At 31.9% G+C, this 23,035-nt stretch overlaps 3 protein-coding genes across 9 annotated transcripts; all 3 read left to right on the top strand.

Annotated features, from left to right (window-relative positions):
- The first annotated feature begins 1,659 nt into the window (after positions 1-1,659).
- Positions 1,660-8,089, top strand: LOC102588984 (mitochondrial import inner membrane translocase subunit TIM14-1). Its single transcript, XM_006363613.2, has 3 exons — positions 1,660-1,813; positions 3,146-3,324; positions 7,679-8,089. Exons 1-3 carry the CDS (start codon positions 1,811-1,813, stop codon positions 7,833-7,835), a joined length of 339 nt encoding a protein of 112 aa, XP_006363675.1. The 5' UTR covers positions 1,660-1,810; the 3' UTR covers positions 7,836-8,089.
- Positions 8,090-12,730: 4,641 nt separating this feature from the next.
- LOC102589301 (interactor of constitutive active ROPs 2, chloroplastic-like) lies at positions 12,731-17,145 on the top strand. 7 transcript variants are annotated; one of them, XM_015303556.1, is made up of 4 exons: positions 12,731-12,807; positions 13,891-13,935; positions 14,507-14,666; positions 15,267-17,145. In XM_015303556.1, exons 2-4 carry the CDS (start codon positions 13,916-13,918, stop codon positions 16,851-16,853), a joined length of 1,767 nt encoding a protein of 588 aa, XP_015159042.1. In that variant the 5' UTR covers positions 12,731-12,807; positions 13,891-13,915; the 3' UTR covers positions 16,854-17,145. The 7 variants fall into 7 exon arrangements, with proteins under 7 accessions (XP_015159042.1, XP_015159039.1, XP_015159041.1 ...); XM_015303553.1 differs by lacking the exon at positions 12,731-12,807 and adding an exon at positions 12,814-12,901; XM_015303555.1 differs by lacking the exon at positions 12,731-12,807 and adding an exon at positions 12,983-13,038.
- A 2,011-nt stretch (positions 17,146-19,156) lies between these two features.
- LOC102589849 (40S ribosomal protein S23) lies at positions 19,157-22,296 on the top strand. The gene is made up of 4 exons (XM_006363616.2): positions 19,157-19,263; positions 21,427-21,582; positions 21,683-21,809; positions 21,894-22,296. The coding sequence occupies exons 1-4, from the start codon at positions 19,259-19,261 to the stop codon at positions 22,032-22,034; spliced, it is 429 nt and encodes a 142-aa protein (XP_006363678.1). The 5' UTR covers positions 19,157-19,258; the 3' UTR covers positions 22,035-22,296.
- Positions 22,297-23,035: the final 739 nt, after the last annotated feature.

A 23,035-nucleotide genomic window follows, 5' to 3' on the forward strand; every position in this document is an offset into this window, starting at 1 on the left:
CAACCTCTTTAATTATATCATTTATATGTTTTTCTTAAATATTTTTAAAAATAATTCTCATTAATCTTGATTCTTAATTAATCTCATTAATTTCTTCTTAACTATCTTTAGAATGGTGACGTTTCGAAAATGAAGGGTAGTGCAGGAAGGGTAGAGGACCATTCATGTACCCCTATTTACTACTTCATATTAGTACGTATAAATACTAACAAAATTCAATAGAGACCTTCATCTTCTCCACATCATGCCTTCTTATACATTGCTATATATCATAAGGTGCTTGTTTTTGTCAGATGTTCAATACCTTTCGATTGAGAAAAGATTATAACATCACGTTGTCACTTTCACTTAATGCTTACATGAAGATTTTACTGACCACTTCTCTTTGATAGTAATAACTTCACATTCGACTAAAATATGAAAAAGATAGAGCATATGAAGATCTTACCCTTATTTTATAAGATAAATATTTTATTTGAAATGTCTAATATTTGACTCCAAATATTTTGTCACAATATTTCAGATTTTAACGACGAGACACGAATAAAATTTTACTTTTTTTAAACAAGTCACGATATTCTTGTGTTAGCCAACAAATAACCTTATTTGTACTGCCCTCACCTTTTTTATCACCTTATTTTAAAGCCCAATATTCTCAACTTTTCGTCTTTCTTCTGTAATTTTTTATTTATTACTAGCTCAATTGGACATCCATTTGTTCTTATAGTTATTTATTTAAAATATTTAATATTTATTTTATATGTTTTAAAATTATGGTCTTAAAGAGGTGATATAGACAATACTTCTTTTAAATTGGAAATTACATTTATTACTTCTTTTTTAAAATCTACCTACTAATAGAATATTTTTAAAATACATTTACTACTATTTAAAGTAAATTTTAATGAAATTATTTATGACCGTGCGAAGCGCAATTTAGTTTACTAGCTAGTTAGTTATATTGATAGACTTTAGATATTGAATAGGGGAGGGCGGAAAATACTTTTCAAGATAAATCAATTTGTAATTGTCTAACAAACTTCTGAACAATGGAACAATACATGTGCGATTTGTACATCGAGCAAAGTTTGTGAAGAACATAACAATATAGATAGAATAAAAATAGTATCATCAATCAAGTTATAATAATACATAAGTATGCTCTTTAATTTGACTTTAGCTGGCATCTACGCCCTCTAGAGTGTGCACAAGTAACACATGCTTTTATAAAGTTAAACAAGTAGACACATGCATCTTACATAACGGCCTATGTGTCAATTTACGTCTTACATAACGTCCTACTTGTATTATGCAACGTGTATGTCTACTTGTTCAAAATTTTATATAAATTGAAGTGTGTACTTGTGCATACACAAAATTAAAAAGAACATAGATGACAGGAAACCAAATTAAAGAATATATTTATGTACTATATTTTTTTGATAATTAATCAAACTTTCGGCATAATCGATATTTATAACTCAAAGTACACTATTTCTGAAATTTCCTCATATTTGCATAACTAGCCAAAACATGAACACACATTAATAAGTAGTGGCCCAAAAGGGTCATATGAGTAAATCTACCAATTAAAAACTGGCCCGGTTTAATTAGGCCCAAACCCATTTTCCGAAGTAATCGCTTCTTGCCTTCTTCTTCATCTTTCTCATTTTCTTCTTTTTTTCGTTGCTTCAGAGCTAAAACCCTAACAGCAAAAAGGCGAAAGATCAAAATTTGAGAAAAGCTATGAGTTCTTCTTTGTTCTGAATTCATCTTTAAGCCCTAAGGAGAAAAAAACTTCTTGCAGAAAATGGTAAATCAATCTTTCCGTGCTTCGAATTCTTTTATTAGAAAGAAAAGGAGAAAAAATAACTTTTTTTAATATCAGTAATTGTTCGCTTTGATTACATATTTCATATGATTTTTTTTAATTTGAGTTATTGATCATGTAGTTGTAAGTTTTGTACTAGTTGTTTGTTCTTCTTATTCATTAAGTTTGATTTTTTGCTTTTTATCCATCCAAAATTTGATTGTAACTTGTAAACTTGGATTAAGTTATTGTTTTGGGTGTTTGATGCTGCCTAAGCAATTTTTTTTTTCATATCATTTTTGAGGACCTCAGCTAGCTTTGGATTGAAAATAGTAGTTATTTTCGCTTACTTCCAAGTTTACATCTTTGTTATCTAATTGTTGGACCTCTAGTATTGCTCCCAAACCGAAGCAAAAGAGATTTGATGTTTTTCGAAGTGTCATGTTTCAGTTAGGTTTGGTTTAGATCATTTTTTTCCTTTCTATTTGAGATAACGAAAGTGGAATAGACAAGTTCCTAGAGTGGGTAAATGAAGGGGATGGAGAAATGCCCGCATTGGTGGGAAATAAATGGGAGGGCTCTGATGTTTAAATGAGGGCGTTGAACTTGGATAGCACCATATTTGTGTCCGTATAGTGTCTTCATATTTGTTGTTGGATGTGCGTTATCCATTTTGTTGTCAGTTCTTCACTTGTTAAATTAGGTGCGCGAGAAACTCGCAGTTTGTTGTTGTACTTTCTTTACGTGGTATATGATGTGGCATTTGGAACGAGGGTTCACATATATATTTCACATTCTAAATTTTAGTTTCCATGTTCATTTTCTCACTTTCACGTAGTTCTGCATTCTTTTTTGTCTCTCTTCAGTTACTCATTGTTTTTCCATATTTTATTCCCAAGTATTTTGCTTTAATTATTTGTATTTGTATATATGTCAAATATTACATAAATTTAAGCAGTAGCTGACTCAGGGGCTTTGTTCTTGTGGTAAGAGTGTAGTGCATGATATTAAAGAAAGAAAGAGAGAGAGAGAGAGAGAGTAGCATGTGATATGTGGTTAGGTGCATGTCACGAGTTTGGATCTTGCCGCAGATAAAACCTAGTACTTAAATGGAGAAGGATAGAGTGGTTGGGCATTAACCATCAGAGTGTTGTGCTGTGCACTAGCTGGTCCTTTGATTTTGTCTGTTCTAGTTTCAATACATTTTTCTTTAACACAAGCAGTAGTAATTGTATTAACAGTATGCTTTTTTCTTGTGTTGTGGTTTTATTACATTATTTTTTAGCAATTATAATTAAGTATTAAGATCATACTTGTTTCCAACTTGTGCGTCAGACCACACCATTGATAGCAGGACTGAGTGTTGCTGCTGCTGCATTGGCTGGAAGGTATGGCATCCAGGCTTGGCAAGCATTCAAGGCCAGACCACCCACTGCAAGAATGCGAAAATTTTATGAAGGAGGTTTTCAGCCTAAAATGACGAGGAGGGAAGCAGCTCTTATTCTTGGAGTCAGGTGTGTTTAATTATTCTTGTTAAGGTTTGGTGGGATTGCCAATGCTTAATCATAGAAATTAGAATGCATTACAAATGTGAAGACACTCATTATTTGCATAGATGGCGAGATTATGTATGGTTGTTTTGATGATTATGTGTATTAATGTTGATGTGCCCAATAATGTTATGCACCTATAAGAAATAACATGACTATGTATAGTATTAAGAGTTGTGTCAATGTTGGCCCCCAAGGCCTAGCTCAAGTGGCAAAAGGTGGAGGATTTGTGGCTTAGGTCGCAGGTTCAAGCCCCACACCATGCAAAGCGAAGCCTGGTATTTAAGTGGAGAAGGGTAGAGGGGCGGGCCCATTATCCACCGAGTTTAGAAGGCTGTGATTGGTCCAAAGGGCGGGTCACAGACGGATTTCTCGGTTATCAAAAAAAAAAAAGAGTTGTGTCAATGTTGTACCGGAAGCTGTGACCTAGTGACCAATGAAGTGGGTTCAAATCTCCGTAGAGGAAAAAAAATATTACTCCCTCTGTCCCAGTTACACACTTTCCTCTACAATCCGTTCCAAAAAAGAATGTCACCTTTCTATAATTATAAACAATTTAAATTTAAATTTTTTCGTTTATCTTTAATGAAATAATTTATAGCCACACAAATGATCAAGGAGTGTTTTAGACCACAAATTTTAAAAGTCTTCCTTTCTTTTTAAAACTTTGTGCCAAGTCAAACGGTGTCACATAAATTGGGACGTAGGGAGTAAGTGATTTCTTCCTGCCTATGTCTTATTGAGCAGAGTTAACAAGGTATCTGTGTTGGTGAAGGAGTTAGCACCCGTAACAGGTACTAAGTGGAACACCTGTGGTGCGCACAACCTAGCTTAGCTTTAATGTGCTCCTTGCTAAAGGGTACAAATTATGGTGAAAATATATTTTGGTAGATTTTGCACATTTATTATTTTCTTGTTGCACGTTTATGCTGACCATCTATTTCATTCTAACTTAGTATAATTTAGTCTCAGGATAATGACTATTTTTTTTAACTAGAGGAACATCAATATATGTCACTTAATGCAGTGTTGTTGGAAGCTCTCGCTTCATTGAAGTGAAACACACTTTTGTTAAAAAAAACCAAAATAAACCTTGCACAGAGACTTTTTATATACATAATACACAAATGTTTCAATTTCAAAACTAAAAAGTAGATAGCAAAATATCCCCCATAGGACAAGCAAATTCAAAACCAAAAATCAAAAACCAAAATATATTGGTTGGCCATGTATATTATGATTACGAGGAGAATAAAAAATCAGAAAAGCTGTCTAGGGCACTGATTAATTTATTAAGTCAGAAAACTGAAATGGAAATATGGCTACTACAATAGAATTAATAAACTAAAACTGACAAATTCAATTAACTAAAATAAAAAACAAGAAAGAATTGGGGAAAAAAAAGGAAGTTCATGAAACCAAGGATGGAAAAAATTAAATTGTCAGCACCTCCCAGCAGTGAAGCCACAAAGAGAAAAAGAGAAGAGATGACGTACTTGGAAAAAGACAATGGAGTCGCGGTCGCACATTAGTGGGACTCTTTTTCGATTCGAAGAAGGGTCCATTTTTCAAATTTTTTTTAAAAAAATATATGCTTCAGCTCACTTTGCGCTTCAGGGGTTGAAGCGCCCGCTTCTGTTCGCCTCTCACTTTAACTATATGAAGCGCCACACCCGCTTTTGTAAACACTGCTTAATGGGGAAGCAAATTTGAAGTAAAGCAAACACTGATGATAATAAGTGTCCTTTATTAGACTTTTAACATTTGTTAGTACTCCATTCCCAAATTTGACTGGGTACGGAGTTTAAGAGAAATAATTTTTTTGAAACTTGTGATCTAAAACAAGTTAGAGATATTTATGTAGCTATAAATCATTTTATTAAGATAAAATGAAAAGTTTAAAGTTTAATTGCTTCTATATAGAAAGGTACTCCCTTCGTTCCTATTTAGTTGTGACCATTTTAGGTTTCACTCCCCTTAAGAAACTAGGTTACTTATTGTACTCTTATTTAGTGTTCTGTTAAAGTCAAGTTTTCAATGTTGGTTGGAAGTTTAAATCAACATTAATTCATATCAAAATTTTGCAAAGTGAAATAAAAAGCAATCTTTCATATTCTCGTATACTTCAAGACTAAATTAAAGTGGAGTACATTACAATTGAAATGCATTGGATGACTTTCAAATTTTGAGCTTGAATTGACCCAAATATGAAGATTTACAATTTTCCACCTCAATTTCCCAATATTTTTTTATTTAAAAAGAAATGTTTTATTAACTCTTGAAGTAACATTTCAACTCACTCTTGAGTTATGAACATGAATTAACTACTTAGTTTTTTTATGTTGGTCAAATGCATAGTTTCAAGACTAATAACTCTCTAGGGTAAAATAAGAGAATAGTTTCATTTATGCATTGGTTTCATATAATGAAAAGTATTAAAGAACATCTATATTTAGTAAGGACGAAATGTAAGTTGGAACATAGAGAGTATCATTTTTTTGTGACAGGCTAAAAAGGGAAGTTTCACATCAATTGGGACATATATATCCTCCGTTCCTATTTACATGTCGTTCTTATTAAAAATAAATGTTACTTAATATTTTTCATTTCACAAAGTCAATGCATAAATGATACGGTTCTTCCTACTTTGGCTTTGAAAGTACTATACATTTGACCAACATAGGAACACTAAGTAATTAATTCATGTTCAGAACTCAAGAGTGAGTTCCATGTCTTGAATTCTTTTTACCTAAAATATATTGGGAAATTTTTAGATTTTGGATAAATTCATATTGAAATTTTGGCTCCAATTTTAAGCTAAAAAATTTGAAATAGTCATCCAATGCATTTCAATTATAATGCACTTCATTTCTAATTTAGTCTTCATGGAATATGAAAAGATTGCTTCTTTTTTCCACTTTGCAAGATTTGACATGAATTAATGTTGATTTAGACTTCCAACAAGCATATTTATCATTTATTGAAAACTTGACTTCAAGAGAACGCTAAATGAGGGTACAATGATTAACTTACCCAATTTCTTAGGGGCGTGAAAACTATATAGGAATTAAGGGAGTACTTTTTTTTTGCACAATCATATTTACCATTCTGATATACCGACCTAAAAATAAATCCTAATTATTTGTTACTCCATGTTCTTTGGTAAGCCTTATAAAAAATCATTTTTATTGAGGAAGCTGTAGCAGTACTCAGTTGATCCAATCTATATGACATTCTTTTTAAGTTGGTATATTCCGAAACGTTGGCACTAGGTCTCAATAATGTTATTATTTTATACAACTCTTACCACTTCAACTATTAAATTTTAATATGATGTGATGTTTTCTCTATGGCACTAAGTACTAACATATCAAATATTTATTTATTATTTTTCATCCAGTAATAGTTATGTATCTATGATTCATATAGTCTATCCCAACTTGTTTGAGATTGAGGTGTAGTTATCATTATAGTTTTGCATCTGTTTTAACCATACATACACTAGCCTTCTAACTCACATCCTCTTTGGTAGCCATTTCTATCTGGCTAGCCTTACTTGTCCATTCTTGAAACGTTGAGATCAGAATACGGTAGAGATGTCAGATCACAATTGATGTACAAGAACAGCCCCTTTTGGGAGATTAAGTACTCAAATCTTTTGGAACATCTCTGGTAGATATAGTTGGACCATTGCATAAGTGTGGCGGTGCTTCATTTCCCCCTTCTTTTCTTGGAGTCTTCTTTTTCAGATGTTCTGGAAGATTGAAATTAGTTTGACATGGTAGCTAAGTAAAAAATCTATTATTCTGGAACAAGTCAAAATTGTATGCTGGCATCAGGTTTTGATCCTTTTGCATTGAAGAGTGAAGACAACTTTTAGGGATCTCTTTGAGATTAAGGGCACAAAATGTCAAAACTCAAGAGTCATCGTTTCCTACTTCCGTTCCTTAGATCATATAAGAAGTAATACTTTATCTCTTCCTAGAAGGCTATATTTAGATGCTTTGATCACTTCTTATATCACCGGTGAGACTCAGCTAGTACCTTGTTATGTATGAAGAGATGATTGGTGAGATGAGACGGGTAGTCTTTGGTTTCGAATTGAAGCCACTTTTAGTAGAGTATATGGGCAAATAAAAACTCTTTATCTCCTTTCACTTTTACTTGTCCACTTTGGACTTTCACTTCAGACTAGTACATACTACATAGCTTACTTGTTAAAGTGGAAAGGTATATCGCTTCCTTTTCCACTAAATATCTGCGGGATAGTTCATCTTCTGATCTATTGAATTGATTTCATTGGCATCATTTACAACAGGGAAAGCACTCCAGCAGATAAAGTGAGGGAGGCACATAGGAAGGTGATGGTAGCCAACCATCCAGATGCAGGAGGCAGTCACTACCTTGCTTCAAAAATTAATGAAGCGAAAGACATAATGCTTGGGAAGTCTAAGAACAGCGGTTCTGCATTTTAATCTCAACCGAGAGTCTCTTTGGTGCTTTAGAAGTTACAGATTACATGGTAACCGGAAGCGGATCATGCTTTCTGGCATTATAGACAACTTTAAAGTGAAGTAGATTGATTCTTTTTGACCAAAAGATGTATGTTAGTTGGAAAAGGCAACATTTTGATAGTTGTATGAGTTCACTGAATGTGAAGCCAATATGTACTTTTAACAATTGATACACATATTCATGGTTAATAATTGGTTGGCTTCTTCTTTGTTTGGATGCTGATTAAATTCTTTCACCATCTTTGTGTTGACAAGAGCAAGAGTGTCCTGTGTAACCTAGTCCAGTATAGGAGTGATTTTTTTTTATGACCGTGATGTCTGGGCCGACTTTCGTGCACCTCGACTAATTCCGTGGGATACATGAGCCAACTCGATTAGTTGTGCTATATCTGTATTTGTACTATTGCAATTTTGGAATTAGTACAAATACAAATATCCCTAATTTGATTCCGAATTATAATTCCTTATCCCTCAAACCAAAAGATTGGAAAAAAAATAAATCATAGAACAAATGAAGTACTATTTCACAGCTTAATTCCCTACCAAGGAAATCATTTCCTTTGACCGTTCCATTCTCTCAAAACATGTTTTAGCAATATGATTTTTACCAAATAAAACATGTCCAACTCATTTATAAAATATCTACTTATGAGATTTTCCATAAAACAAAGAATAATAAAAAAAGTAATCATATGATAGTACATTTTACATTGATGATAAATGTGGTTCACTACCTTGTTGAGGCTTTATCTTAAAAAAAGTTGATACTTAACTTAAACTTAAAGTTAAGTATAATTAAGTCGTACTATTTTCATTGATAAAAAAACTGAATAGACTTCAAAATTTTGATAACTTAATTATTCAAAAAGTTTTGTTTTTAAAAAAAAGTTAGCTGTCTTAATCTTGTTGATTGATAACTATAACTGACAATGAAGCATATATATTTATAAAAAGATATAGCCACATGTATATGTGCATTTTATTTAAGTATTTAATTAAAAAAAAATAGTTGTCCAGAACTAATAGAGTTTTTAAAAAATTAAAATGCCACAACGAAGGAAAGCCTGTCTTCACCAACCAAGCCCCTGCATAACAAAAAAATTAGATGCCTTCGGGAGAGATGGTTCAAAATTTCTTTATTTTTAATTAGAGATTTCGGATTCGAATTTCTAAGAATATAAAAAGTTCTGGTGGCATGCGATTTAGGATGTGTTTGATAAGGCAACTAGTTGTTTTTATGTGTTAGTGTAAGTTATATATTTGACCCAAATAAATCCAAAATTTAAAAAACTTAACCTTATATCCAATTTGACTAGTCATAAGTATATTTTTATCCTTAACTAATTCAAACCTAGACGAGTCATATTTTTATAAATTAATTTTATTATTATTTTTCGTTTGATTTACGATGCATTATGGGGACAAAAGACCCAAAACCTTAATTATGAATGTGACTTTGGACCCATGCAACACATTGTTAAACAATCGTTTCGAAATGTTTGTTAGCTGAGTTGTTTGGCCTAACAGAGGCATCAATATGTCTAAATGTCATCTTTAATTAATTTATATTTGTTTATTTTACTAGGGTTTTGTATAGTCAATTTTTTTTTCTATAATAACATCTTTATATAATGATATCTCATTATGATAGGCAAGTTTTTTTTTTTAAAAAAATAATTTTTATATTATATTTTACCTCTTTATAATAATTTTTTACTCATCTTAATAACACTACGCTCTTTATAAAATTAACACCTATATTAACAATTATCTTCTTTTTATGGAGTAATAATTAACCATCATAGAAACAGAATCTCTTAGATTATCAATAATAAATTTAGAGATTCTGATCAGATATATATTTTGATACATTAATACGCTTTTTATGACAAAAAAATATTACAACTATGTATATATATATTTCTTATTATTATTTCTCTTCTTTGTACAGAATATGATATTTAGAATTTGACATCTTTTTACTTATGACAATAAAATATTATTTAAATATCAAACCTTATTGTGGTTACATGATAATCAATCACTATAGCTATTAAAATATATTTAAATCAATAATGTTGTTCTAAAATAAGTTAAATTAATTTTCCAAAAAATATTATATATAAAGATATGTCAAATTATTGAGAATGATAATGCACATAACTAACGTAAGTCAACTAGGTGTGTAAAAGATTATAAAAGATTTTGGTCCGTGAGGTTCACGGATATTAGACTCTAATGTTCAAGTTAGTTGGAAAATAATAAATAATAAATAATAAATTTTCTCTTAGTCTGTTATTAAAATCAATAAGTAATGAAAATCAATATTTTTAAATAAGTGAACTTTATTTAGGTATCACTTATTTTTAAAATAACTAATGCCAAAGGGTAAAGTTAAATAAATATTTTTTTATTTTTTAAATAATAAAGTATTTAAAATAACATCATTTAGTAAATATCACAATTAAATAGGAATGAAAAAGGAGTATATAGTAGTGTATATTCATATACATTAAAAAGATACTTATTCCATTTTAAAATAAGTGATTTTTTCTATTTTATTTCAAAATAAATGATGTTTTACGTAGTAAAGAAGAATTATTTTTTTCTTTCAAAATTACCCTTGTTTTAATACATGAAGTTTTACATTATTAAAAGTCATTTCTTTCTTCAAGACATTTAATTAAGGATAAGATAATAAAATATTTCTTATTTTTTAGGTATACATTTTCTTAAGGAATGTGTACAAGCTAAAACCACCACTTCTTTTTTTTTTTAAATAGCGGGAGTATATTTAGCCATTTTAATATTTTCCTGTAACAATAACTTTAAAGTTAAAACTGCTGAAAGAACATACTTTCTTTATTTTATTTTACACTACTCTTATAATTAATTTTTTTTTACTTCTTTTACTAAATTAAGGAAAATTTGTTATTTTCTTTCAATAATACATTTATCATAAAGTAACTACAAAAGTCAAGGTTAATTTTCAAATATGTTTGATAAGATTAAATTAATAAAATAGATTGCTAATAATATTTTTTTCTTAAGGAGTGTTAAATTAATATAGACAAAGCACATTTAAAACGAACCAAAGTACATTCAAGTAATTAATGATGCAAGTTCCAATAAATACCTTTACCATTACCCATATATAACCTAATTACTACTCTATTTGTCTCAATTTATTGTGATACTTTTTATTTCTCCGAATCAAATTATTTAAATTTGACAGAAAATTTACACATAAAATCTTCAAATGTTTTGAAATGAAATTTATATATTTGTAAACTACGTAAAAAGTACTTAAGTTACAATAATTAACAATTTAAAATATATATAAAAAAATTACAATCAAAACTTAATTTATTTGAATTTTGAAATCCAAAAGGTGTCAAGAGTAGATCTGGAAAAAGAATTCCCCTAAATAATTACTACATTATCATTTCTAAAACCACCCAAAAGAAAAAAAATATATTATTTATCATTTTTTTTAAAATATTGGAGCTGGGAGCGCCTTTTATTCAACTCAAATATTTATAATACTATTTATCATTGACTATACAGGCACAACAAATATTTTTAAAAAATAGAAAAAAAACAAAAATGAAGTAGAGTAGTCACTTTCGTTGGACAAGAAAACAAGTGAAGTCCATCTTGGTTCGGTAACTTGAGAGCTATCGTTCACTAACCTTTGGGTGGGTCCCACAACATCCAATAGCGCGTGTTTCGAGACATCATCGATTACTCTTAGAGTTGTTAATATGGGTTGGCCCACCCCATCCGGGCCAATCCATACAGGCTTTGCAATTTGACGGGCTAACCCATTTTTCATGTGGGCCAAAAAATGACCGGTCCAGCCCACAAGTGCGTGGGCTACGGGCTTTGCTACGTCAGCCCTCTTTTTTAAAAAATATATTTTTTATAATTTTTAAAATTAAATTATAATTTAAAAAATATTATCGTAAATATCGACTAGTGTTACTACTTATTAATCAAATACACAATAAAATTATCTATATAATATTTATTAAGTTTGATTTTAAGTAAAAACATAAACAACTAAATAGAAATATTAACCTAATTGTTTTCCAATGATCATAATAAAACACAAAAACTATGATAATTTTCTCATAGGCTATGGCCTAGTAGTGATTCCCTAGAAATTTTAGAAACTTTATTTTATGAAGTACATATTTTATAAACATAATTTGTATTTAAATTGTAATATTTCAAACTTTAAATTATTTTAATACTCTATTTTATTTTATTTTTAATTAATTTTTGTTTGGCCCACGGGCCGGCCCTATCCATATTTCTCAAGCTCGACAAATCAATATGCTTATTTAGCCCGGACTAAAAAACCCTTTTCTTAAATGAGCTCCAAAAATCGTAGCCAGCCCTATCAAATCACGGGTTAGGCCAGGCCAGGCCGGCCCAACAGTCATAGCCCATATTGACGGCTCTAATTACTCTATCTGTTTCATTTTATATGACGACTTTTGAAGTTCGAGAATCAAAAATAATTTAAATTATCAATTAATATAACTTATGTAGTTTTCAAATATATAGATTTTATTTTCGAATTTATGGTCATTCAAAATGTTAAAATTTAATTTGGAAATTTGAGTTCTCCACATAATTTGGGATAAAGAATTTGAAAAAGGACCACACAATCTACTTTAATACAAATATTAGTAATAGTAATTCCAACCCGCTCGATAAAAAAAATACATTATATATATATAATATTTCTTTTAGAATTTTAATATAATCAATTTTGAATCTCCTTAATTGACTCATTTATTTAGTGATTTAAATTCTCTAATACCTATAGATTACGGAGAGACAACTTAACCGTTACTCCAGATAGGCTTCCCTTCAAATCAGTGCACTACACTTTCTCCATCCACTGACAAAAAAAAAAAAAAGAGTATTTTTCTGCTTCTTAGATTATTTTTTGTTGTTGTTGTTGTAAAGATAGCAGTTGCTGTTTTTTGACTAAAAAAAGAAAAACTTTGATTCTGGTCAGTTCAAAAACTGTTCATTTATTGTTTTAGAGACAGCTTGTTGATTCTTCTCATTTATAATAGTTATGTTCTTTCCTCAGTTTTCATGTGTTTGGTATACTAGTAGTTGTTCACAGCATTCATTTCTCATATGGGTTGGTGTCCCTTTTTTTTTTTGTGTGTGTGAATGTGAGTTGATTGCTTTATGATAAAGTTTCAATCTTTGAGTTTTTTTTTTTAGTTGGTTTTACTGTGTGAGTTTTTTTTTTCTGTTTCAGATCTGTTTTATGCATTAAGAAAATAATCATTCAAGAAAGGACTTCCTAGTTGTGAATCATTTTATGTGGTTGTATTCCATAAAGTCATTAGTGATTACTATGTTAATTAAGCACTTTTCAAAGATTTTAATTGTGGTTTGTGACGTTTGAGATGAGCTTAAATGAAGCGACATGAACAGTGAGGATTCGTATGGTCATAAAAGGAAATCACCTAATGTTTTTTTTGTCTTCGTTGAAATTTGAACCTGAGACATAGTGATTTTTCAGGGTGCGTATTTGTTGTTATGATGGTGGTTTCTAAAGTAATTTTCTATGTGTATTTTAGTGTCATTTTCTTTGATATGATGTTCAAAGTGCTATATTGTTGTTATATAGTATAAACAACTTGAGTAGAGATGAAGTAAAAGGGGGAAAAAGAAAGAATTGGATATTTATGAGTTATATAATTTTAATTATTTTTTTTTGGGTTGAATTTTTATTTATTTTCTCTTTTTCTTGTTGCTCTTTTATTGTATATTTGGTTGGTGGTAGTGGAGGTTGTTTCTATTTGGAGTTCCTTTGAAGGGATTATGTGTTTTACTTAATTTGGTTTCTAATTTGGATGTGGATTGCAATTTGCAAATCCATTATGTAACTATATTGTTTTTTTCTGTAGTTTTATAGTTTTGCATATGCACATTTTAATCAAATTTTTTTTTCTAAACCAAGAAATCTTCTCAACTATTTCAGGTTTTGCTGAGAGGAAATTAATATTATGCAGACACCAAAATCAAGGTATTTCTAATCTCTTAACAGTAAAATGACAATATTTCATCCTTGAAATAATGACAAACAGTTCTGTAGTTATTATTATCTATATATTAGAAACAAGAATGGTAACAAGGTACTCGAAACTCGAAAGTAATGTAGAGTTTTATGCTAACATTATTTCCTCTTATACCTCGAATCAAACGAGTCCTGGAGTAGTGTTCTTAGCAGTAATATGCTCACTATTCATGTGGTTATTGAGTACTTGAGGATCTGCAGCAGCTCAGCTTATGCTATCTCAGAAAAAGACTAATCGAAATCGAAGGGAGTAAGTGATTAGAAAAAAAGAGGAACTAACAAAAGAGTTTTATTCAGTCTCTCTTTTTTCTCTTTGTTATGTGATTATCTTTGAAGATTTGACATGTATAGTTCAGTAACATATTAGTATTGAATGGTAAAGTTGTCTCTGTGTGACCTATAAGTGACTGGTTCGAGATCAATGTTCTGATGTGATTCATACATTGTGACTGCTTGGATTTTTGTCTGTTGTAAGTTGTTTGCCTATCTCATTCACCTTTGTGCGTGTTTTTGGCTGAAGGAATGTTACGGTGGAGGTGCCACAAAGGACATCTCCTGCAGCACCAAAGACAGCTCGAAAGCTCAAAACTCCAGGATCAGATGCTGCTGCTACCAGGACACCTAAAGAGAGGAGTCCTAAAGTTGTTGTTCGTCGTTCTCCACGTAGTCCAGCTTTAGAGGTAAAGAAACTTAAATACTTTTCACAAAAATTTCTGCAACTAGGACAAGTCTATCAATTCTGTATCATTTTGTTACAACTTTTATCCTATTAATCTTGTACTGTCTCATTCTTGGCAGCTATCATGTTCAGTTATGCTTTTAACTCTTTTGTCTCGCGAAATGACCATTTAATATAGCTATTTTTTCCCAGCAAGCGTAAAAAAAACCTTCACGTCTTTGTACTGAAACTGTTTTGTTCTTGTTGTGGATGATTTATGGCAGTGTCACTAAATAGAGTGCTTCATGCCTCTCTTTGTGTGGAAGATATATAGCACGGTTACTAAATCGGATGCTCTTTCTATTCCCTTCTTTTTTTCAGTTTCGCGTCTGAGTAGCTAGTTTGAGGCACTTGTTGCAGTACTTGATGGAAACTTATTCTATTTATAAAACTTAAATTCCATAATCTACAGCATTATCTTTCTATTCTTATCCGCGGACCATGCTAACTCAAGATGCTTTGTGCACCGGGTTTCCCTTTTATTATTTCTTTGCTGCTCTCTTACTGCTTAAATGTCCTCAAAATGTTACTAAGGTACTCATTGTTCATATTTGTATAACAGAAGAAGCATCCAACCGGAATTTCCGACTTGGAAACTCAGCTTGCTCAACTTCAAGAGGAGCTGAAGAGGGTAAAGGATCAGCTCAATTCATCCGAATCATTAAAAAGACGGGCTCAACTAGAGGCAGAGGAAGCGAAGAAGCAGCTAACAGTTATGTCGGAGCAGCTTGAGGACTCTGAGAAACAACTACTTGAACTCTCAGAATCTGAGGAAGCTCGAATCCTGGAGCTACGCAAGCTATCACAGGATCGAGATCGAGCATGGGAATCTGAACTTGAGGCTGTCCAGAAGCAGCACAAATTCGACTCTTCTGCTTTAGGTTCTGCTATGAATGAAATCCAGAAGCTTAAAATTCAGCTGGACCGCGTGGCTGATTCTGAAGCCAATCAAGCTCGACATGCTGAATCAGCTTACGCTGAGATTCAAAGCTTAAGGTTAGAACTTATGGAAACACTTACATTGGTTGAAAATTTGAGAGATCAGCTAAATGATAGCAAGGAATCTGAGGCTTGCGCGCTTGAAGAAGTGAGTAAAGCACAGATGCAGCTGGAAGTGGCAAAGATGACCGAGGATACTCTACGTTCTGAAGGTCTGAAAGCAATGGAGGCTTACAAATCCCTGTCGTTGGAGTTAGAACAATCAAACAATCGAGTAGCTACATTGGAGGAACTTGTCAGTGAACTCCAAAGTGCTCAAGATATCGAAAACATGAACTCTGCACAAGAAAACAGAGTTAATGTGGAAGCCGAGGAACTCAAAACCGAGCTGAGTAATCTACAAGTTGAGGTAAGTCAACTAAGAGCTGCATTAGAGGTTTCGGAGACAAGATATCAGGAAGAATATATCCAGAGCACTTTGCAGATTAGAAGTGCTTATGAGCTAGTGGAACAATCAAAATCTGAATCAATACAGAAAGAGGCTGAATGGGAGGCAAAGTTAGAGGCTACAACAACTGACTTGGAAGAGTTAAAGGAGAAATTAATGAGCAAAGAAGATGCACTACGAAGCATTTCAGACGAAAATAAGCATTTCAGTACATTAGATGCTGTACTGAAGGAATCAGAGTCAACATTGGGAGTATTGAGAGCAAGTTTACTCGACAAAGAGACGGAGTTGCAAAGTATAAAGGAAGAAAATGAGATACTGATGTCCGAAATAAAGAAGAGGGAAACTGAGGGTAGCAAAGCAAATGATTCAGCTCTTGCCTTGGCAGAAGCCGCGAGAACTGCAGAAAAAGAGGCATTGGTGAAGTTAGGACACTTGACTGAGGAAGCGGATAATAGTATTAGAAAGGCAGCACGTGTGACCGAGCAGTTGGATGCAGCACAGAATGCCAACTTTGAGATGGAAGCAGAGTTGAGGAGGTTAAAAGTGCAATCTGATCAGTGGAGGAAGGCTGCTGAAGCAGCTGCAGCTATGCTTTCAACTGGAAACAACGGGAAATACACGGAGAGAACAGGTTCTTTAGATTACCACACTAAGCTGGATTCGCCATTATCTGAAGATACGGATGATGACTCGCCTAAGAAGAAGAATGGAAACATGTTGAAAAAGATTGGTGTTTTGTTGAAAAAAGGCCAGAAGTAGAAGCATATAGTTGCAAGTTGCTTTCGAATAATCGTTGTTTGATTTGCCTGATGATAACAGTCTAGTTTACATTTCCAGTTTTTCTGTTAATAAATCTACTCTACACCTTATGAATCTCATAGAAGATTTTTGTATAGCTATTTGAAATTAAGAACACTGTATGATCTCAGTTGCCAAATGCTTGGTAGGCTCTCTAAGGAGATATTAAGTGTTGTAATTTCTTTTGGTTATAATTTTCAGTTCATATAGACTATAGTAGTTGATCTATTTGGTATTTTGAACAAATTCTGCATATGAAGTAGAGCAAAGGAACATGATTAAGGGTGTGTTCGCCTGTTCGGTATGTTTTCCAATTTTTTCAAGTTTGGTTGGTCAAAATGTTTTGGAAAACGAGTTTGAAAATGACTCCAGAAGTGTCATTCTAAGTTCATTGTCTCTTCCCCACCCATCCAACGCCCCCAACTCCCACTCCTTGACCATCCCACCACACCACGAACCCCACTCCCCACCCATCGCACCTCTATAGTGTTTTGCTAGATTACATATAAATATTGTCGGGATAAAATTTTGTTATTTACTTAACGAACCGTAGAAAATAAGTAAGAAATTAACTTGTTTTTTAAGAAAACATTTTCCTTTGTACCGAACAACCCCTAAAGGTAGAATTGATCTATTTGCATATATACAATAAACTCGTCTAGTGTTGTTGTTGTGTGTACATATTGTGGTTTTAATTAACCTTCAACACCAACAAGAAATAATTATGGAAATCTATGGTTTTTTTATATGATAATATTATTTGTTTCAGCTGTGAATTAGAAATCTATCTACTGTAATTCATCTAAAACATAACATAAAAATGGAAAAGGACAGTTTAATGCACAAAGCATCCCGCGTTAGCAAGTCCGGAAAAGGGCCCAATCTAAAACATCACAGAACATGCACAATATGCAAGCTTATGAATTAACCTCAATTTCAATGTATATGAAAATTGGAATATATATGTTCTTAATTTTATATCAATATCAAATTGATTGATTTAGAAAAAATATAACCTAATGTTCTCTAGTGAAGGTTGATGTTACAATAAATCAGAAAAATGAATAAAAAAACAACAATAGTATTATGTTACATTGGTTATTTATTTAAACAACAAGAAAGGACAAAAGAGGAATGAACAAATATATACGACTACTATATAGATTAATTATTCATTATCTTATAGATAGTATAAAATCAGTCGTCATGAGGTCATAATTCAAAAATGCGGTATCAAACAAGTTTGATAATGTTTTGAATACGAAAATGTGGCCATCCAGATTATGTCAACATTATAACACTAGAGAGAAATAATAGTACTCGATAATATTCAAGAATGGATGTAGAATCATTAAGCAAGAATAGTTATCTTCAGAGAAATAACGATCATCTCACTTGCATGTACTATCGCTGCCTCAGTTGCTTTCTGAATAGTTTTTTATTACTCCTATTATAAATAAATAACTCATAAAAATCACAGAGTGCTCAAGCATCCAATCAATTGAAATAAAGATCTAACGAAAAAAAAAACGTTTATTATTCCTACGTATTTCATCGATAACATTTTCTTGAGATGTTATTGCTAATTTTGCAAGTATTTCTAAATTTATGGTCATATTTACACAATTTTTTTAGGGAAAATTGTGCATTATAACAAACTATTAATTCAAAATAAATGTTATAGCTACAATTTCATTTAATTGTAATTCGTAGCAAACACATTGTCATTCTCGCTTCGCTCGCCACCCTCAATTCTCGCCGAACTATAATTAGATTTTATTTATTATAATTATCAATATCTATGAACTATAATCTTTATTGGACTATTCCGAATTCTAAGTTTTAAACTTGAAATAATATTGTCATAATTCGAAATGGTCCAATAAAGATTATATTTCATAGATGTTGATAATTATAATAAAACTTAAATCAAAATCAAATTAAATACTAATGCAAAAAATCCGAGGTTTATTAGTTTGGTTTGATTTATAAATTTAAAAATTCGACACAATGGTTTGGTTTGGTATTTGAAAAACCCGAACAAACCCGAGGTTGAAAAACCCAAAAAAATCCAAATTTTATTAGTTTGATTTGGTTTATAAATTATTTTTTTTTACATAAATAGTTTGATTTGATATTTGAAAAATTCGAACAAACTCGGTCATGTACACCCTTAAGTCATAAAAGCCATATCCTATGGGTCTAAGCAGAAGCCCCAAAGTTCTTTGAGCCCAACTTCCTTCTAAAGCAGCCCAATCCGAGAACTCTTTTATAGACCGGTTAGGGTTTTAATAGGCTGCTGCCTCTCTTCATCAGCAACATATCAAACTACAGCTGAAGTCGGAGTTCTCTATCACTCAGCAAACATGGGGTATGATTTCTGCTTCTTTTTTTTCTTCCATTTTGATTATGTATTCACAGCTATTATGGAAGTAAAACAGTTAAAGATAGTTTTGCTCGTGTTTTTTTGTTATGGGAATCTGATTCTAGCTGCTCGATTTGAACTCTTAATTGTACCGAGTGAATTGTCTATGAGAATTGATGATTTTTCTATGAGAATGATCCTGACCTACTAAAATAGATGTGTGATTATTGAGTATCTAATATCTAGAAGTAGTTGATATTGTAATTTGTAAGTTGTAGATATGGAGAGTGTTTAATTACGTTAGATCTGTGCTGGAACTAAAAATGGAAGATTGAATTGCTTGTTCCTATGTGTCATAATGCATTTTTAGGTGAAAAAGAATGGCATGAAATGTTCAGTGTAAGGTTGGGGCTAGTATGGATTTCAAAAATGGGTTAAATTCATTGCAACAATTGTTGATACTGAAAGTAATAAAGAAAAACTGGATCCCAATTATGTTATAATATCGTAGAATATATAACAAGAAATGTAGAGATTGAAATTGAGTTAGGAGTGTGTATTGTCCCACTTTGTTTCCCATGGTTCCATTGGTATAGTATTAATATCTCAAGTTTGGTTAAAGAAATAAACATGAAGAGACATCAACAAATCAGATTCAAGACATTTAGGTGAAAGGAATAGAGAGAAATCTAGGAACAATGAGAGAGAAGGGGATAGAATGAACTTTGGATTGTTAAATTTGGAGATGAAATGGGGGAATTGTTATAAGAGATGGTATTTTGGGTTGAAATCACAAAAAAGTTCTTATTTTTGCTGAATTTGCAAGAAATAGTAAGTCCATTTAAGGAAATAAAAGAATGAGAGAGTGCTAATCTCATAGACTGACGTAGTAGGTTAGCAAAATCATGTAATAGTATATATATATAGCTATAGCAGGTAAATACTGTTCCCATTTTTTTAATTTTCTTAAATACCTTTATGAGTGCATCACCAAGACATTAAGTAGGAGTTTGTACATGAGTTGGTTGTAAATTGAAAATAGTAGTATTTAAAGGTGAGGTCGAAAAGGGTATTTGGAAGTTGAAGTTGTCTCGGACATGAAAATATAGTTGAAGTTTTGTGTGCAAAGATATGAAATTCTTGGAACTTTATTATAATGAGTCAATTTAGTCCTGTTTTCAAACTTTTGATGTTGAAATAATGAGCCATTTTTATAAACAAACACTTATTTGAAATAATCTCCAAATTTATTTCAAATATTTGGAATATTATCTATGGCCAAAGAGGCTGTGAACGTTATTACACCCTACTTAGATTCAAACTTCACAAGGTCAAACCATTTAAGGAGACAATTTAATATACACGTGTAAGCTTTATATAGTTCATAAAATTGTATAATCTTACATTATCTATTAAATTGTCTACTTGAATCATGCAACTTTTAGGATCAATTTTTCACCCTATAAAGCATTTAGCTCTATGATGTATACAAGTCGAGTGAAATTAACTATAATAATAATCATTACATGCTTCTCTCTATATCTATGGTCCTATTTTACTTTATCTTACCGGTTTTCTATTAGACACGTTTGGCCTAGTTGCTTTTCAAAGAAACAAACAAACTTGATATTTCAATAGTTGACCCCTTTTATCAATGAGCTAATATAGAAAGTAGATTCCAACTATGTTTGGACGTGTTGGAGAGTAAATATATAGTAACACCATATATTTACTCTCCCACACACCCAACATAGTTCAATAGTTTCTATGCAAGGCGGCTAATAAAGGGGGTCAAGGCTATTGAAATACCAACTTTAAGGGGGTAATTAGATCAACCTGCAATTCTAGGTGTGCACTAAATAGAATGTGTCAAGTTTAGGAGGTCCCAATGTATTCTGCCAAATTTCTTTTTGATAAGGTATGAAGAATAAACCCTAAGCTACTGATTAACACATTTTGTGGTTGAGAGGGAAGATCATTGCCCAGTAAGATTATATTTGTGTTGCATTGGATGATAGTTCATTTTAGATTCCTATGATTTGTCATGGTACAGCATCAAGTAATATCTGCAGTGTTCTGTATGCTTTAGAAGGTATTTGTTTAAAAGGGGCATCTTCAGCCATTTTGCGCATATAAGCTATATATGTCATTGTGGGTAAAATTTTGCAGGAAGACACGTGGTATGGGAGCTGGACGCAAGCTGAAGTCCCACCGTAGAAGGCAAAGGTGGGCTGACAAGTCCTACAAGAAATCCCATCTTGGGAACGAATGGAAGAAGCCATTTGCTGGGTCATCCCATGCCAAAGGCATTGTGCTTGAGAAGATGTAGGTCCACTTTATGACGTTTATGCTTACACTATCCTCCAAGTCATGCAGCATTAACACTTTGCTCTAATGTTCAAATTTGGTGGAATGTTTTGTGCAGAGGTATTGAAGCTAAGCAGCCGAATTCTGCTATTCGTAAATGTGCTAGGGTTCAACTCATCAAAAACGGGAAGAAGATTGCTGCCTTTGTCCCCAATGATGGTTGTTTGAACTACATTGAAGAAAACGTACGTCCTTTCCTTCTTCTCTTTTCTCAGGCAGACTCTCAAATTTTGTCAGTTTTCTTGTTGCTGACCCTTGACACATTGCAGGATGAAGTGTTGATCGCTGGATTTGGTCGTAAGGGGCACGCCGTGGGAGATATTCCTGGTGTCAGGTTCAAGGTTGTGAAGGTTTCTGGTGTCTCTCTCTTGGCTCTCTTCAAGGAGAAGAAAGAGAAGCCTAGATCTTAGGTTGTCCTTTTTGCCAAAATACTTTCAAGCATGTAACAGGCGATTAGCTAATCTTGAGTTTGTCAACAAACAGTTTTTGATCCTAGGTATTGTACTGGAATTTCGATTATTCTATGAAGTTCATATTTATTGTCTTAAAAAGTATGTTCAAATTAATCCCCTTCGGGGTGGCCCACTGGTTTGGGTTTGGGACTTTCATGTTGGAGGTCTCAAGTTTCAAACTCCTTGTCAGCATAAGTAAGGAAATTGTCCTTTGGTCGAACTTGTCGCACCAGGTTACCTCTCCCGTGTGTTTTGTAAGCTATCGCATATGAGCAATGGTTTTACTTTGTGCTCACTCAAAGGGTAGCGGTTTCTTACTTATTTAGTTGTGTGTTCTATATCTAAATAAAAAAATATTATTCTAAATGTATTAGTATATGATTTAGATAAATACTATGTGACATGAAACCAGTGTGAAAAACATTTGAATTCATTTCTGGAGGTAACTGAAAATGATATCTGTTACATGGACTCAACCAACTGACAGGGAGCAACGTTAGCATTTGTATCTTACTCCCTCTGTTCCATTTTAAATATGGCTTTAGAATAAATAAATAATTGTTACTTTAAGAGTCTGTTATTAAAATTGATAATTATTTTAAATTATATTCTTAACATTAAAGAAGTAATTTTTTTTAATATTGCTCAACTCTTGAAAACTCTCTAATCTAATGAATAAAGATTACTTAATAAACTATAACTTGTATCAATTGCTTTTTTAATTGGCTTGAAAATATTAAAACATAGTTAAAATGGGATGAAAGGAGTGTAACATCACAATTTTTGAAATTTATGATTTGATATTAGAAAGAAGGTGAATTTACTCAAATTTCATAGTGTTAAAAGCTAATTATATCATATTTCTATTCTTTTTTCAAATTAGACAAATTTTACTTTTTTTTTCAAATTACAAAAATCTCTTGAATTTAATGGAATCTGAATACATCCCAAAATGTTCT

Source organism: Solanum tuberosum, unplaced genomic scaffold (assembly GCF_000226075.1).
Source record: "Solanum tuberosum cultivar DM 1-3 516 R44 unplaced genomic scaffold, SolTub_3.0 scf00436, whole genome shotgun sequence".
NCBI classification, from domain to species: Eukaryota; Viridiplantae; Streptophyta; class Magnoliopsida; order Solanales; family Solanaceae; genus Solanum; species Solanum tuberosum.

Excerpts from the sequence above, each read along its gene's own strand:
- LOC102588984 (XM_006363613.2), top strand. Across the intron at positions 3,325-7,678 it reads GCTCTTATTCTTGGAGTCAG|GGAAAGCACTCCAGCAGATA; the intron begins GTGTGTTTAATT and ends CATTTACAACAG.
- LOC102589301 (XM_006363614.2), top strand. The coding sequence starts at position 14,199 with ATGCTATCTCAGAAAAAGACTAATCGAAATCGAAGGGA. Across the intron at positions 14,237-14,506 it reads ACTAATCGAAATCGAAGGGA|GAATGTTACGGTGGAGGTGC; the intron begins GTAAGTGATTAG and ends TTTTGGCTGAAG. Across the intron at positions 14,667-15,266 it reads CACGTAGTCCAGCTTTAGAG|AAGAAGCATCCAACCGGAAT; the intron begins GTAAAGAAACTT and ends TTTGTATAACAG.
- LOC102589849 (XM_006363616.2), top strand. Across the intron at positions 21,583-21,682 it reads GGCATTGTGCTTGAGAAGAT|AGGTATTGAAGCTAAGCAGC; the intron begins GTAGGTCCACTT and ends TGTTTTGTGCAG. Across the intron at positions 21,810-21,893 it reads TGAACTACATTGAAGAAAAC|GATGAAGTGTTGATCGCTGG; the intron begins GTACGTCCTTTC and ends GACACATTGCAG.